The 16,787-nt window shown below is 58.2% G+C and overlaps 2 protein-coding genes across 6 annotated transcripts; both read right to left on the bottom strand.

Annotated features, from left to right (window-relative positions):
- Window positions 1-329: 329 nt before the first annotated feature.
- On the bottom strand, window positions 330-12,234 carry RAB44 (RAB44, member RAS oncogene family). 4 transcript variants are annotated; one of them, XM_031556984.2, is made up of 16 exons: window positions 12,096-12,234; window positions 10,970-11,165; window positions 10,780-10,894; window positions 10,448-10,619; window positions 10,104-10,250; window positions 9,750-9,840; window positions 9,567-9,662; window positions 9,113-9,291; window positions 8,715-8,772; window positions 8,412-8,497; window positions 3,331-8,291; window positions 2,922-3,003; window positions 2,492-2,606; window positions 2,176-2,277; window positions 1,850-1,926; window positions 330-1,453 (listed from the first exon to the last, which is right to left on the bottom strand). In XM_031556984.2, the coding sequence occupies exons 2-16, from the start codon at window positions 11,147-11,149 to the stop codon at window positions 1,366-1,368; spliced, it is 6,549 nt and encodes a 2,182-aa protein (XP_031412844.2). In that variant the 5' UTR covers window positions 11,150-11,165; window positions 12,096-12,234; the 3' UTR covers window positions 330-1,365. The 4 variants fall into 4 exon arrangements, with proteins under 4 accessions (XP_031412844.2, XP_085066694.1, XP_085066693.1 ...); XM_085210568.1 differs by having other exon boundaries at window positions 8,724-8,772; XM_085210567.1 differs by having other exon boundaries at window positions 10,104-10,247.
- A 364-nt stretch (window positions 12,235-12,598) lies between these two features.
- On the bottom strand, window positions 12,599-16,087 carry CDKN1A (cyclin dependent kinase inhibitor 1A). 2 transcript variants are annotated; one of them, XM_085210576.1, is made up of 3 exons: window positions 15,865-16,087; window positions 14,052-14,462; window positions 12,599-13,672 (listed from the first exon to the last, which is right to left on the bottom strand). In XM_085210576.1, exons 1-3 carry the CDS (start codon window positions 15,899-15,901, stop codon window positions 13,623-13,625), a joined length of 498 nt encoding a protein of 165 aa, XP_085066702.1. In that variant the 5' UTR covers window positions 15,902-16,087; the 3' UTR covers window positions 12,599-13,622. The 2 variants fall into 2 exon arrangements, with proteins under 2 accessions (XP_085066702.1, XP_085066703.1); XM_085210577.1 differs by lacking the exon at window positions 15,865-16,087 and adding an exon at window positions 15,585-15,725.
- Between the last annotated feature and the right edge of the window lie 700 nt (window positions 16,088-16,787).

Below are 16,787 nucleotides of genomic sequence, written 5' to 3'. Positions count from 1 at the left end.
CATGAATGTGTTTGCAAGTGAGCAGCCCTTATGGTTCAGTAATCATAGAATAGAATCACAGACATCTAGGTTGGAAAACACCTTCGAGATCATTGAGTCCAGCCAACGCTATAAGTCCTATGCTAAGCCACGTCCCTAAGTGCCACATCCACAAATTTCCTATATATCTCCAGGGATGTCAGCTCCACCACCTCCCTGGGCAGCCCCTTCAGTCCCTGCCCACCCCCTCTGTGAAGGAATCCTTCCTGACACCCAACTGAACCTCCCTGCCACATCTCGAGCCCATTTCCTTACATCTTCTCACTGAGAATAGAGACCAACACCACCTCTGTATTTTCCAGCCTGCTTTACTGCCTTGCAACACGTCCAGGCACAGATTCAATCCTCCTCTATAGACATGACTTCCAAGAGACCAGACGTTTCTTTCTGTCTGCTGCTCTGCGAAGCTTTTTCTTTTGCAGATCAGTTTCAGGCCCTGCTGTTCTTTGCTTGGAACAGCAATGAAGGTGTAGCTGCATTTGCTGCCATCTAACGGGGGAATTCAGGCTCAGCTCCTTACACTTTTGCGAGCAAATAAAATTGCTTGTGGAGCAGCAGTGGGATTGCACAGGACAGGCAGCATCTGCTGCACAAAATCCCAACAAATTTAGGGAAGGGGAAAAGCAGATCTGCTGAAGGGCTTCGGTGCATGGGCAGCCCTGCAGGGGGGTCATACAGAGCCAGTGAGAGGTGCACATTTGTGCTGGTCAGGCTGGAATGGTGCTCCTTTCATCATCGACCAGACTTGCAAAGGGTTCTTGGGATTATATTGCTTTGAGATAAGACAACAAAGCAGAAATAGTGAAGATGGGCACAAAAAAACCCTGTTGTGGGTAACCTGAAGACCGAGTCCAGCCTCAGCCCCGAGCTGAGCCCTGAAAGTTCTTCCAGAGTTGTTCCATTCTTCAAGCCAACCCCATAACACACCCAGTAATAAAATCATTTTATAACAAAATGCGGCAGAAGGGGATTGCCATGGAGTGCATGGGAGCGTATATTGCATCAAGCAAAAAAGGTCCTTCTAGGATTAGGGCCAAGGGAGGACAGGCGGTGGCAGAGGGATGGGGTGGGAGCAGCCAGGTAGGGAGTGGAGGCTCTGGTGATACAGAAGTGCTGAGACACTGAGTTGCAAAGGAGATGCACGCGTCTAAGAGAGCTGCTGGAGCTAATGTTGCTTCTTCAGCTGCTGTCACTGCAATATCACACCCTTCCTGGTGGAGTTCATAACCCTGATTTCTCTGAGCAGTCATCCTGTGGTCTCTGCTCATCTCCAGTTGCTTTTCTGGCTGCCATTGCAGTTTCAGACCACAGCAAGGAGTCTCTCCATCACCAGCAGCATCCTTTTTTCTTCTGAGGCAGCTTTGGTACCTCTTCTGCCCTATTTCTCAATTGATCTTCAGAAACTTTGAGTGCCCTGGGCAAAAAGGAAGCAGATGAGCCATGCATTTTCCCTCATATTTTATATTGCTCTTATATTCATTGAGTGAAAGGGTCTAGGGGTCTTTCCAGCTCAGTGTGCTTTGAGAACTGCAGACTGCTGGAAACCCCAGCCTAAATCCAATCACACACAGAATTGATTTAAGCAACCCAGGGAGAAAGCAGCAGCATCCTGAGAAGTCTTATTTTTTCCACCTCTTTGCAATGCAGAGCATCCAGCAGACGTCTCCCAGCTCATCCCCACTTCATCCCAGTGCTGCTCTGTGAGCTCTCCACGTAGAAGCTCCGGTGGCAGTGACACACTAACATTTCCCATAGGAAATGCAAGTGGGAGCCCATTAAAACCTTAGCAAAACCCAAGCACACTCCTCACCTGACCAGACTGACGATGGACTCAGTGACGTTGTGGCCGGAGGCAGCGCTGCATTCATAAAACAAGAGCTGATGCTCCTGGAAGACACAGAGCCCACAGAGAAATGTGCTTCCCTTGCATTGCAATGACTCGATACAACAGTAAATAGCCAGGGAGCATCATGGTCAAGCAGAAACAGAAGGATTTGGGAAACAAGTAACCCAATAACTGATGGACTGCAGCGCGAGGGTGCAATGCACCTTTTCTGGTGGCTGCAAGACCAACATTTAGTGCTGAGGAATGGGACCCCAGCTGGGCAGCACACTGCAGCAGGGCCGTGCACCCACCTGAGCCAGGCGCTCCCCCTCCTGCGTAGGGACCTGCCTCTCTGCAGCACAGTCTGTTTTGTTCCCCAGAAGCAGAACCGTGGCTCCATCTTCTGCTCCCTCCTGGGCAATGAAAGAGGGGAGGATCAGAAGTGCAAGCATCACCTCCTTGAATGACAGCTGGACACACCGCTCAGACACATCCTGAAGGATGTGCATGGATTTGGGCCAATAGCTGTGAGTTAACCCCATTTCCAAGGACTGAAAAGGGGCTATTCTAGATGTCAAATGTTACCAAAGCCTCTTTCATGGGGCCAGGTTTCCCTGCTTTGCCCACCTGGATGCAGCTGAGCCAGTAGTGCACATCGGCGAAGGAGTACTGCGATGTGACGTCGTACATCAGCACCACCCCGTCTGCCTTCCGGAAGAACTGCTTGGTGACACTGTGATACCTGCAGGCAGTGCAAAGCATCACCAGGAGGAAGGGAGGGAGGAGGGATTGCCTACAGCCAACCTGAAATCCCGATGGAAAAGCTGGGAACACAGATCAACCAAGGAGCCAAAACCCTATATTTGCTCCTATCACTCAAACTGCAGAGAGTTTGAGCACTTATTTTGATCCAAATTACTTCCTCTATTATTATTATTATCAGATCACACGCTATATAGAGTCCCTCCCCAAACAATCCCTTTTGCAAAGCAAGAACATCCATTTTCTACAAGCTGCCCCAGGTTGCTCTCCCCAGGCACCCAGCACAGCACCTCACCTTTCCTGCCCAGCTGAGTCCCAAAGGCGGAGAGCGAAGCGCTTGTTGTCCACCACAAGGTTTTTGACCTGATAATCCAGCCCTGGGACACAGAAAGGGATATTTGGATATTGTGGAGTTTCCCTCCTGTAATACGGATGGAGGAACCACATGGTGGAGATTGCAGCTCAAGTGGGCTGCTCCCAAGGAAGCCCACAACCCTTGGATATTTTACAGGTGGGTTTGGTGCCCCAGAGAGGTCAAGAAGGGCTGCTATTGCCTACTTGCAAGCATCCAGGTGTGTGTGGCTCTGTTTGGACCTTGGTGACAGGATGGTGTGAGCAGTGATGTGCATGTAATGACCTCCAGCAAGTTGTGGGGTGGAAGGAAGGGAACCGTGGTCACTCACGTGGGTGCAGAGCTGACCTACCTACTGTGGCAGCGAGGTGTGGGTTGAAGGTGTCAGCATGCAGTCGGTACAGAAAGGATGTTTTGCCCACATGGGAGTCCCCAACAAACAGCACGTTGTAGAGGTGATCTGGCTCCAGAGAGCCCTTTGGGGCAGCTCCTGCTCCATTCACAGTCACAGCTTCTGGCTCTCCAGGGCTGGGCTCACCTCCTGGGCTCATTTTCTTCTCCATCTCTTTTTTCTCCTCCACGTCGAGCTCTTCTCTCTGCTCTCCTGAGAGCTGTGCCCCGCTGCTGACCGCCTCCACCAGTGGGCTGCCCCCAAGGGCCATCCCTGAGAGATCCTTCACATCATCTTCCCCTTGCAGGATCCCTGTGTGAAGGGCTGATGCTGATGGCACTTCTTGTTTTGGAGTCTCAGCAGGTCCAGCAGCTGCTTGTTCTGCTTCCGTCACGCCTGGTGGCTTCTGTGGCTGCCGGGGAGCAGTGTGAAGCCTCCCCTTATCTGCCTGTGCTGAGACCTGCTCCTGGAGCTGCCTCTGGGCTGCCTGTCCCGAACCACCTAGCCGTTGCATATCTGGAATGAGAACATCCTCCTGCATCATCGCATCCAGATTTAGCGCACTGATTTGTAACGGTACCTCGGAGACAGGAGAAGCAAGTGTGGCTGCATTGGCATCATGGCCCTGCTTTAGTTCCAAATGCTGAGCTTCAACTAAAATCCTTGCCTCTGCCTCTAGCCTCGCTCCCTGCACCACTTCCAGGCCTCGAGCTCCATCCAGAGGCCTCCCCTCTGCATCAGCACTCTCTCTCTGGGTTTCTTCCAGGATCTGCTCATCTGGACCACTGACTGCTACCAGCCCTGCATCTGGATGAGCAGGCTCAGCAGCAGCAGTATACTCAGGATGCAGGGCAGGCTCAACATTCTTATCCCAAACGTCTGTGTTGTCAGCCACGCACAGAGCTCCTCCTAGAGCCACAGCTGGGCTCTCTGCTTCCCACAGCCCCGATGCACAGAAGGGTTTCCCATTAGCCCCAGTGCTCTCTCCATGGGATAACATGAGCTCCTCCAGCTGCACGAGGTACTCTGCCTCCTTCCCTTCCAGCTCCTGTGCACTAACCAGTACCCTCCCACCTGGAGCTGGACTCCCAGCAGGGATTTCTGCTGGGGAAAGCCCCTCACCAAGCTCTGCAGCAGCCCCAGCTCCCTCCTCCAGCCCCGGCTCTGCTCTATCAGCCTCCTCCACCAATTGTACATCTGGCCCTATGTTCTTTGCCTGCTCTGTACCCAGGTCATCAGCCACACTTAGGGGCTGCAGCTCTGCCTCCAGGCTCTCTTTAACCTCCCCCAGTTTTGCAATTAGCTGCACATGGGTATCACCACTTGGGGCTTCCACCAGCTCCAGGCTTCCAGCCTTTTCCTGGGGTGACAGCTCTACAGCAGCCCCCTCTGCCTGCCTGGCTCCTGCTCCCTGCAGTTCACACACTGGCTGAATGGGCAGCCCAGGCTCAGCTGGTTCTTGTCCTCCATCCTCAGCATCCTCCCTGAGAGGCATGGCTGTGTCATCCAATCCATCCCTCAGGGCTTCTGGGCTGGGCATCCCATGCAGCAGAGTCCTTGCTGGAGAGTCCTCTGCCTCTTCCATTTCCAGTGCCTGAGCAATTAAGTCCAGTACCCTCCTTCCTGGAGCTGGACTCCCAGCAGGGATTTCTGCTGGGGAAAGCCCCTCACCAAGCTCTGCAGCAGCCCCAGCTCCCCCCTCCAGCCCTGGCTCTGCTCTATCAGCCTCCTCCAGCAGTTGCACATCTGGTCCTATGTTCTCTGCCTGCTCTGTACCCAGATCATCAACCAAACTCAGGACCTGCAGCTCTGCCTCCAGGCTCTCTTTAACCTCCCCCAGTTTTGCAATTAGCTGCACATGGGTATCACTGCTCGGGGCCTCCACCAGCTCCAGGCTTCCAGCCTTTTCCTGGGGTGACAGCTCTACAGCAGCCCCCTCTGCCTGCCTGGCTCCTGCTCCCTGCAGTTCACACACAGGCTGAATGGGCAGCCCAGGCTCAGCTGGTTCTTGTCCTCCATCCTCAGCATCCTCCCTGAGATGTATGGCTGTGTGGTCCCCCCCATCCCTCAGGGCTTCTGGACTGGGAATCCCATGCAGCAGAGTCCTTGCTGGAGAGCTCTCTGCCTCCTCTAGTTCCAGTCCCTGAGCACTGACCAGGACCAGCTCATCCTTATCAGTGTCCTCTTCCTGCACCACTTCCATCTCCCTCTCTTCTTTCAAGTGCTGTACATCTTGTCCCTCATGCTCAAGCTCCTGTGTGAGCTGCACAGCTGTATGCCCCCCCCCTCCCAATGGGTCTTCTTGACTGGGACCCCACTGCAGCTGCGTGTTCCCCTGAGAGTCCTCTTCCCCCTCCATTTCTACTAACTCTGGTTTACTGACCTCACCCACCAGTTGCACCTCTGGCCCCATGCTCTCTGCCTGCTCTGAGTGTGGCTGGAGACCTGGGTACAGAGGTTGCAGCTCTGCCTCCAGGCTCCCTTTGATCTCCCTCAGCTCTGCAAGCAGCTGCATACGGGTATCACCACTCAGACTCTCCAGGCTTCCAGACTCCTCCTGGGGTGACAGCTCTACAGCAGCCCCCTCTGCCTGCCTGGCTCCTGCTCCCTGCAGTTCACACACAGGCTGAATGGGCAGCCCAGGCTCAGCTGGTTCTTGTCCTCCATCCTCAGCATCCTCCCTGAGAGGCATGGCTGTGTCATCCAATCCATCCCTCAGGGCTTCTGGGCTGGGCATCCCATGCAGCAGAGACCTTGCTGGAGAGTCCTCTGCCTCTTCCATTTCCAGTGCCTGAGCAATTAAGTCCAGTACCCTCCTACCTGGAGCTGGACTCCCAGCAGGGATTTCTGCTGGGGAAAGCCCCTCACCAAGCTCTGCAGCAGCCCCAGCTCCCTCCTCCAGCCCCGGCTCTGCTCTATCAGCCTCCTCCACCAATTGTACATCTGGCCCTATGTTCTCTGCCTGTTCTGTACCCAGGTCATCAGCCACACTTAGGGGCTGCAGCTCTGCCTCCAGGCTCTCATTAACCTCCCCCAGTTTTGCAATTAGCTGCACATGGGTATCACTGCTCGGGGCCTCCAGCAGCTCCAGGCTTCCAGCCTTTTCCTGGGGTGACAGCTCTACAGCAGCCCCCTCTGCCTGCCTGGCTCCTGCTCCCTGCAGTTCACACACTGGCTGAATGGGCAGCCCAGGCTCGGTCAGTTCTTGTCCTCCATCCTCAGCATCCTCCCTGAGAGGCATGGCTGTGTCATCCAATCCATCCCTCAGGGCTTCTGGGCTGGGCATCCCATGCAGCAGAGTCCTTGCTGGAGAGTCCTCTGCCTCTTCCATTTCCAGTGCCTGAGCAATTAAATCCAGTACCCTCCTTCCTGGAGCTGGACTCCCAGCAGGGATTTCTGCTGGGGAAAGCCCCTCACCAAGCTCTGCAGCAGCCCCAGCTCCCTCCTCCAGCCCCGGCTCTGCTCTATCAGCCTCCTCCACCAATTGTACATCTGGCCCTATGTTCTCTGCCTGTTCTGTACCCAGGTCATCAGCCACACTTAGGGGCTGCAGCTCTGCCTCCAGGCTCTCATTAACCTCCCCCAGTTTTGCAATTAGCTGCACATGGGTATCACTGCTCGGGGCCTCCAGCAGCTCCAGGCTTCCAGCCTTTTCCTGGGGTGACAGCTCTACAGCAGCCCCCTCTGCCTGCCTGGCTCCTGCTCCCTGCAGTTCACACACTGGCTGAATGGGCAGCCCAGGCTCGGTCAGTTCTTGTCCTCCATCCTCAGCATCCTCCCTGAGAGGCATGGCTGTGTCATCCAATCCATCCCTCAGGGCTTCTGGGCTGGGCATCCCATGCAGCAGAGTCCTTGCTGGAGAGTCCTCTGCCTCTTCCATTTCCAGTGCCTGAGCAATTAAATCCAGTACCCTCCTTCCTGGAGCTGGACTCCCAGCAGGGATTTCTGCTGGGGAAAGCCCCTCACCAAGCTCTGCAGCAGCCCCAGCTCCCCCCTCCAGCCCTGGCTCTGCTCTATCAGCCTCCTCCAGCAGTTGCACTTCTGGCCCTATGTTCTCTGCCTGTTCTGTACCCAGGTCATCAGCCACATTCAGGGGCTGCAGCTCAGTCCTTTCCATCTCTCCCCAGCAGTGCCCCGCTGCACCACTATCCTCTCCGTCCACTTTTTCAGGGTTGGGATCTTCTCTCACCCCCTGCACTGCTGCCATTTGCACCTCAACCCATCCTGGCAGCTGTGGCTCCAGCTGCTCTCCCGGCACCTGAAGCACATCGGTGGCAAAGCTGCCCACTGGGAGCTCCACCTCCCGAGCTTTGAGGACTGCCTCCAGATTTTCTCCTTCTCCTGGGAGCTGCACCTTTTCCCACTTCATCTTTCCCTGCACCCATCCTTCTCCCTCCAACCCCACCCGTGCCTGCTCACCCATCTCTGTGCTCTCTCCCAGTGCCTCTTGTGGCCTCTCAACCTCTTTTAGCATCTGCTGCTCCCCACCAGCATCCCTTCCCTGGACAGACAACACCATTTCCATCTGCTCCAGGCTCTGCCCTGCTCTCTCCACGCTGTTTCCCTGAGCTGCCCCCTCCTCCTGGGCTCCTGCAGACGCACCAGCCTGTGTCCTGTCCCCAGCACGAAGCTCAGCTGCAGCTCGTCTCTCTTTCAGGTCTTCTTCCAACACCTTGTGACTGACGCGGGTCTCTCGTGGGGCTGAGCCAGGTGGTCTTGTTTGGGGCTCAGCATCATCGTGTGGGCAGTGAGCAGCATCTCCCAGTGGTTGCCTGCTCAGAGCTGCTATTGCATCATTCATCTCTCTTAGCAAAGAGCCTTGGCCAGAAAACCGTTCCTCTTTCAGAAATTCGGGGAAGGGATCTTCTTCTACAGAAAGCAGTCGTGACGTGTTTGTGTCTGCTGGTGGCTTTTCCCAAACCCTGGAAAGAGCAGAAAATGGGGTGAGCACAACACTGGGACAGAACACTGAAGAGGAAGGAATTTTTGGCCAGGGGAGGGTGGAGGATGTGGGTGCAGTTCTTGGGGCCCGGGACCCTTACACATGGTGGGTGCTCCTGTGTTTGGGCTCGCTGCCCTGGGAGCTCAACCTGACGTGCATCTCTGCCAACTGCTGCTCTGGGCTCATCTGTGGCAAAGGGAGGAAAAGAGAAGAGAAAACAAAAAGCTTGGCAGAGTGTGTATCCGTTTGAAATGATGTTCAGCTTTCCTGCTTCAGTTTCCAGATATTCCCTCCCAAAATGTGGGAGTAGCAGCCCCGTATGCTGCTGCTCACCCCTTCCCAAGCACCCATGCAGCACGGTGCTGCCCTGTGTGACATCCCACCACATCCCCACTGTGCACACCTGCTGTACCTGCAGGGATGGCAGTGTCTCACTGGGCAGCTCTGCCTCCTCTTCATCCCTGTAAGCACAGAGCACGGGGTCACAACAGAAACTGCCTCCATTCACCTCCTCCATCCTCTCCCCGAGGTCCTCTGCAGCCCTGGGAGCAGTGATGTGCTCTGTTCTGGACCGGGGCAGCAGAGCCCACCTGTGGCCTTTACACCAGCGCTGGGAGGGCCCTATCAGCACAATGCTGATAATCCTGGCTTCTCTTCCTAGCACTTTTTGTACCCAATCATACCACATCCCCATACTTTTCACACCATCCCAAAGCAGAACCATGGCTGAGACCCATCCAGCTTCCTCCCCATCCTCTGCAACTCCCAGGAGGGAGCCAGGGATGAGCAGAAGCCACTCACCGCGGTTTCTCTGCCCGCTGCTGAGCCATGGCAGCCCTCAGGCACTCGTGGGTCTGCTGCAGCTGTGCATGGATGAGCTGCAGCTGCTCCTCCAGCGCCCGGTTGTTCTCCTCCAGCTGTCGGTTCTCAGCGCTGGCAGCTCGCTGTGTGCTGCTGAGACTGCGGCACTGTGCTTCCAGCTGCAGGGAGACAGCAGGATCACCTCCTGCTCTAAGACTGGGGCTGGATTTTCCCCAGGGTATTGGATGGGAAACTCAGTTTATGTGCTCCCAGGGAAGGAAGGACCGTGGGGATGGAGGCAGAGAGTGAGCGATGGAGGTGCTATGTGATGAACTGCAGAGAGCATCCAGGTTCAGGCGTACAACACCAGGCCAAAGTCATGAGGACAACATAAAGAACTGCACCACCAGTATTCGGGATCAGGGTTTGGGGTCAGCATTTGGGGGCAGCTCACCTCCTCCTGTGCTGCAAGCAAGCGCTGCACCTCCCTGCCTCTGGCATCCAGCGCTCGCTGCAGCACCGCGCAGTGCAGGCGGCTCCGGGCTGTGCTCTGCGGTGTCAATGGGAACATCAGCACCCAGTTGGGTTTAGGGTGCTGGGTACCTTTGGGGGATGGGGGAGTGGATGGATCCACCACCTCCTGTTCCATTCGCTGCCGCTCCTCTTGGATCTGCAGCTCCAGGGCTTCGCAGAGCTGCTGCACCTCCTGTTTGTGCTCAGCCACGCGTCTGGGGGGGTCAGGAGAGTCAGACTGTGCCATGTGGATGTGGGTCTGGGGACACTGCATTGCCCACCAGGCCCACAGAGAGCACAGAGGTTCCTTCCCCCAGCAGGGATGTGTCTGGCACTTTGGCCATGGGGTGCGTGACTGCAGATGGAGCCCAACCCCAAACACGGGCACAGTGTGAATCCTCTGCCCAGGCTGTGGTGGAGGTGCTGGGAGCGCCCACGTTTCTCCTTCCTTGGGTGCCCCTCCCTGGCAGGGACTCACTTGTTGAGGGCCTCCTCCAAGGCCTCCTTCTTGCTCCGGGCTTCTTGGATGTGGTGCCTCATCTTGGCCAGGAAATCCTCCAAGTTGCCCAGGAGTTGGGGCTCATCTTCCCTCAGCTTGGCCCAGAGCTGCCAGATCTCCTGCCTGCTGGGAGAGAGGAGCAGGGCAGCAAAAAAAGATGGATCATTTGGGGGGTCCCTATCATCAGAGCTGTGTGGTCCTGGGGGTGGCCGCACTCCTGCCCCTGGGACAAAGGCAGCTGCGGCTCTGCCCCCATGGGCACCAAACTGGGGAAAGCCCTGCCCTGTCCCATCCTGCGGGACACCTGGGGGTGCTTTGCTCACTCTTCCCATCTGTCATCCACTCCCAGTTGCTCCATGAAGGCTGCAAAGTGTTTCTTTTCCTCGCTGTCCGTCTCTTCCCATGTGGGGCTGGCGAGGACCAGGCAGCTCCTCCGCGATGCTGCTTTCCGCCGCCGATGCTCCCTGCTGACTTTTTGGGAACTCAAGAACTGCCCTGTAGAAAAACAGCCCTCAGCACCCAACCAGTGCCTCCCACCCCAGTGATCCATGGGCTCACAGCCACAGCTGTTTTCGGGTTGCTGAGTGCCACCCAGAACACTGAGCATCCCCATCGGAAAGCACTGGGTGCGTGGAGTCACCATGCCAGCACTTACGGAGCCCAGCAGTGAACTCCTCAACGCTCAGCTGCCCGGTGCCAGCAGCATCCATCCCATCAAAGAGCAGCTCCAGCTCCTCTGTGCTGCACGGGATAACCTCCTCCTGCAGTTTCTAAGAACAAACCGCAGGACCATAGAACGGTTGTGTTGGAAGGAGCCCTACAACCCCCCCAGCCCCATCCCTTACCTGCATATCTGCACGAGTGATGAACCCCTCCGTGTCCCCACGCTGCTCCTGGATGACATCCTGGACTCTCTGCATCACAGCTGCTGCCCACGGTGGCTCTTCGGCCGCATCCCTGCGGAGCTGCCGCCGCCGGCTGGATCCCATGCGCCGACCCCTGGAGCCCACGCGCTGCTCAGCCATGGCTCACAGTGGGGTCCTGCAGAGGGGAACCCATTAAACGGCTCAGCAGGGCCCCGAGCGGGTTTGGCAATAAGAGAAGAGGCACTTCTCTCTGGTTGCACACAGCCCAGCACCCGAGTGGGGGATGTGGCTCCTGCCTGGGGGGCACGCTGTGCTCCCACCCATCCTCAGTGCGTGGTCGTGGGGGTGATGCAGACTCCAAGCGGCTCCGGGAGCTCCTCAGCATCTCTAAATATTCCTCCCCCAGCTTCCGCAGCCCTGAGTCACCTCCTGTGACCTCGGGGAGGTTTTCCATTCACGCCCCCGCCTTCGCCCCCAGCTCAATCCTCTCATCCTCATTGCTCTGAAGCGTGCCCAAATTGGGACAAAAAGTGGGAGAGGGGGAAAGCCCCCACTGCCCCACCTCTCCTTTCGCAACGCCAAGCCCTAAGGTTCGCTGGAAATAAGGAATGGGCCCCAAAATGTCCCCATCCCCTTCCACTCCCGTGCAGCACCGTCCCACAGCATCACACAGACATGGGGGGGTCCTGTGAGGTCAGCAGAGCCCCAGGGAGGGAAGGGGGGAGGAGTCAGGATGTGGGTACCCCATTCTGTGGTCCCAGCCCCTAAGAGAGCCGAAGCGGCAGCATTTTGGGGAGGGATGGGGGAGGTTATGACGCAAGGAAGTCCCCTCGGTGCCCCCCCCTGCCCCACAGAGCGAGCTGAGAACGTTGCGTGTCACGAAATGGAGGCACCAAACACGGAAAAGCTGTAAAATAAATACCAAAGGGACTTAAACACCGGCGGCTGTCTGAGATGCTTCCTGCTGAGGGGCGGCAGGAGGGTCACTGCTGCCAAAAGCCCCACGGGTGCAGGGCCAGGCACCAACCCTGCGTCCCTAACACCAAAGCCCCCTTCTTTTCCCCGCTTTTCTGTTAGCACGAGCCACCCCTTGAGCAAGGCTCACCTTCTCCACGTGCCCTCAGTTTCGGGATGCTGCTGCCTGGCTGCGCCGTGGGGCTCCCGAGGGCTGGGAGGACATCAGCCCCACTCAGACTGCATTGCTGCTGCGCACCTACCGGCCCCACACCGTCATTCTCTCTCTTACTCAAGGCCGCCTTCCGCTTTGGGGTTGCACTCAACTGCCGGTACGCACACGTTTCCTGTTTGCAGCACCACAGAGGGCTCAGCCGTGGACCCCAACCCACCCAGACCCACAGAAGCCCCCATTCCTGCCCTGACTGGCCGCAGCCAGATCAAAAAGGCTCCATCCCACAGCTGGACATCCCAAATCCCAACCCATCACTCAGGTATGTGACGGCTCCTTCCCCACCAGACCAATAGAAACTGCAGCTCTGTGGGTGCTGCACCCCTAAGGCAACCCCCAACCCACATACGACATTCCCCCTCCTCCCCACAACTCCCAGCACACCCCACAGCAGTTATTCCCAATAACAGCCACCCATTCCCTTCCATGAGACAAGTGTTTATTCAGTTACACTCACAGACAAACAGGTATTTCCCCTTCCAAGAAGCCTCAATAGCGTTTTCATAAATAAACATTTAGTGCTGGGCAGCTGCCAGCATCTCTGACAGCAAAGTGCATCACGGTATGAGCTGGGAGCAGCGCCCACCTCCTCTGCCTGGGACCACCCTGTGCCACTTCGAGTCCCAGCACAGAGGGGCAGGAGGGGAACCCAGTGGAAGTGCTGAGATCCAACAGCACTGAGAGCCTCGGAGCAGGGCTGCATCCTACAGGACGTCCCTGGGTCACAGAGACAACAGCAGCTGCTCTGCAGAGCCAGGCCAGGGTCCTCTCCCCCAGCTCTAAAGTAGGAAATAGTCCAGGAGAAGGCTGTCACTTCTTCCAGCTGCTGCTGAGCAGCACTCCGCCCCTCGAGCAGCCTGGCAGTGCCAAGCAGCAGCAGCTCTCCATCCAGCTTAGTGTCAGCATTGAACGAGGCACAGCAAGCCAACAGCACGCCAGGAACACCACCAGCCAAGGGTTAGCAGAACCTGGAGCAGCCCAGCACCTCCTGAGCAGTGCTGGCCCCACGGGGCACCTCCAGCACGTTTGTCACCACTCCGTGACAAATGCATCGCTGAGTCACTGGGAGCAGCTCCACGCAGGGCTCACACCCAGCCGTGATCCACACCAGTGAGACTCTGAGGTTTTGGAGCTGCTTCATGCCAGGCAACAGGCAGTGCTGGGCACCAGGATGCTGCAAGGACCACACCAACACAGAGCAGGGGACACTCTCAGCCCCGCTTGCTCCATTCCAGTCCTCCTCAGTCCTTTCCACGGTCTTCAGCATCAGCTCCTCCTATACATTGCACACACTGTGGGCCCCTCAGGAGCCCAGAGCTATTCATAAATAGGGAACTACAGACTCAGCATCGCTTCATACAGACAGCTCAGACAGCACAGGGCAGGGAAAGAGCCACGACACCCCCAGGGCACGTCAGCATCAGCATCCATCCCCAGCAGCAGCAGTCACAGCTTGGGCTTGTCGTGGACAACTCTTCTCTTGGAGCTGTAGAAATCTGCAGGGCAGGAAGAGAAGTTGGGATGCGTCAGGGAGCAGAAGGAGAAGGCTGTTCCCAGGGCAGCACCCCAACCAGGTGCACTCACACCTCCGAAGCCCCACATTCGTGGAGCCCCGCATCACTCGGTCCCACCACATCCGCACCGCTGAGCCTGAGGACTTCTGGCCACAGGAGCTGAAGTTGGTGAATTGTTCTGGGGTATTTTTATTTAAGGGATATCCGAGCCCAGTTCTGCTGCCCACCCCTCAGCCGGTTTGCAGCCTTCTCCCTCAAAAGATGGTATGCACTCAGGGCGGCCCATGGCTGTGAGCGCACCCAGTCCCTCCCACAACACCACCAATGGCACCCAGAGGGACATCACACCCCCACCACTCACCTTTGACGGTGGTCTGCCCACGTTTCAAGCGCTGTGGAGAACCGACCCTGGCGGGCTCCGAGCTCTGCTGGGCTGCCCCATGATGGACCCCATCGACACCATCCTTGGGGGCGACCCTGCGGGGTGCTGAGCTCCCATTATCCCCCCCGCTGGTGGCCTTGGCCAAGCTGAAGGCCCCCCGGGAGGGCTGCTCTGCCAGCAGGACCCTCTCCCACTTGAAATGCCCTTCCAGGGGCGTCTCCGTTTCGAAGTTGAAGTTCCAGCGCCGCTGAGCTTCTTCCAGCTGCTGCCTCAACAGTTCCTCAAAGTCGTTCTGGATCTGCTCGTGGTCTACGGGGCCGAAGAGGTTCCTGCACACTTTGCTGCTGCATGGCATCGGCCCGGCTCTGCTCTGCGACAGCGGCATTGCGGCTGTGGGGAGGGGGTTATGGGGGAGATGTGAGCCCGGGGCAGAGCTGTGCACAGAATGGGACCTGCCAGCAATCCTGGGCTCACGCTGAGGGGTGTTAATGGTCTCTGCCATGGGGCAGAGCAAAGTGAGAGTGGCACAGGGGCAGGTGAAGCAATGAGGATGTTGTTTTTCTGGTTGGTTTCTTCATCTGAAGAACCCAGCCCAGTGGCAAGGAAACTTTTCAAACGAGTGCAAGGACTCACCACGAGCCTGAGCCCCACTGAGCACCTCCTGTCTGCAAGGAGCTGTTGGGTAACCGGGGGGGGGAAGGAGCCTGTTTGTTTTCTTTCAAATCAATGCCTACAGCTTTCACTTCCATGGGATGAGCGGGTGCTCCTTCCAAAGCACATGTGGGGGGCAGAGAGACCGGGATGGGATGCTTTTGTACAGCGGGGGGGGGAGGGGATGGGAAATCATCAAATCCGGGCAGAAATGCATTAATGGGACAAAACCACACGGATCCCTGCGTGGTGCGAGGCTGGTGCTGCTAAGTGACACAGCAACTTTTGTCACCTCCCACCCAAAGCTGGGGTCTCACAGGTGCGCACCCCCAGCCTCCCCCTCCACTCCACCGCCCGCAATGGCCGCTCTGCCCCCACATCCCCCCCCCCCCCCCCCCCGCAGCCCCCGATGGCGACGAATCGCCGCCACCCCGCATCAAAACAGCCGCCTCCTATCAGCGGGGTGAGCTCAGCGCCAGGCAAGTCTCAGCATGTCCCGGCGGCCTCGGCAGGTGGGGGGCGGGGGGGGAACGGAGGGGGACCCGGTTCGGTTCGGTTCCGCGCGGAGCGCTCAGCGCAGCCCCGCACACGGGAGGAACCGCCGCACCGCACCGCACCGCTGCCGGAGGGACCGCGCCGCGCTGAGCCCGGAACGGAGCGGCTCCGAGGGACGCCGGCAAGGAACGCAACCCGGCACCCGAACCCGGCTGCGGTGTCCCAGTCCCGACCCGGCACCGCCTGCAGCTCCCGCAACACCTCAGCGGACGCAGCACCCCATCACCACCCCCACCCCCCCCCCCAGTCACCCTCTGTCGCTGTCGCTGCCCCTTTCCTCCCCCCGCACCGCACACCCGCACTCACCCCGCGCTCCGCGTCACTCTGCGGTTCCCGGAGCCGCACTCCGCCCTTTATAGCGGAGGCAGGGAGGGGCCTCACGGCGTCGCCCGGGATTTCCCCCCCCCGCCCCGCCCGCAGAACTGCTGCTATCGGGGGGGTTCGGCGATTCCCATCCCCCGGTGCGGATGCGATTCCCACTCCCCACCCCCGCATCGGGGCTGCGCGGACCCCCATATGGAACGCGGGGCGTCGCCTCCAGCGCGATGCAGGACCCCCCCCCCCGCTCCAAGGGATGCGCAGTGACCTTCAATACGGCTTTGCTGAGATTGGGGATCTCGCATCCCATCGCGGCCCTTCCTGGGTCACCGCAGAGCGGAATTTCCGTGGGACGCTGCAATCACGGGGAGCCCCGGGGGAGTCACGGGGGTTGGGGTCCGGCTCCAGGTGAGGCTCCCTGGGCTGAGCTCCGTCCTTGCAGGGCCTTTTTACGGCGCTCTTGTGGGAGTTTTGCCCCGGGGGTGGGCTCTGCTCTGCCAGCGGACCCCCCAGGCAGTGAGCCCGGCCGGGGAGCAGCCGTTGGCCTGAGCTCAGCACGCAGCAGGAACAAGCCTGTGCATGTCCTGCATGCAGCGAGCTGCAGAGCGCCCGCACGGACGTTTGGCCCCATTGCAAAATGCCCCCCCGGCCCGCAGCAGGGAAGGTCCGAACCCAGCACGGCTCCCCCAGGCTTCCAGCACGTGATGGGCTGCGTGGGGTTCGGGTGCTGCAGCACCATCAGCACGATGCAAACTGCCCCAACGCGACGATTTGGGCAGTGAGGGTGCAAACACAGTGCTTGGGGTGCGAGGAGACGGCAGCGTGATGGCAGGCGATGCACTAAGCTGGGTGAAAGCACTTCTGCAGGGCGGTGGGCGCCTTCGCAGCAGGGTGGGATGCGGCTGAGCCCTGCTGGCAGTGAGACCCTCCTTGTGCAAAGCCTCCGTGCATCTGTTTCCAGGTTGGACCAGCAGTTCCCCCGGCCCCAGCAGATTGAGGATATGTTTGGACATGTCTGGCTGCAGGCAGCTGCATCACACTGCAGTGTTTTCCAGCATCGGTTCCTCCTGCAGCGCTGGGCCAGGCCAAGGCGGGTGCTTTGGGGTTGGGTCCCTCTGGACGGGCACTGTGGGATGGGGAGGAAAGGGCCTTGCAGGCATTTGGGGAATGCAAAATCATCTGAAATTAATA

The sequence above is a fragment of the Meleagris gallopavo genome, chromosome 28 (assembly GCF_905368555.1).
Source record: "Meleagris gallopavo chromosome 28, MGAL_WU_HG_1.1, whole genome shotgun sequence".
NCBI lineage: Eukaryota > Metazoa > Chordata > Aves > Galliformes > Phasianidae > Meleagris > Meleagris gallopavo.
Note: the sequence above shows the minus strand (reverse complement) of the source record. Positions and strands in the feature narration are given on the sequence as shown.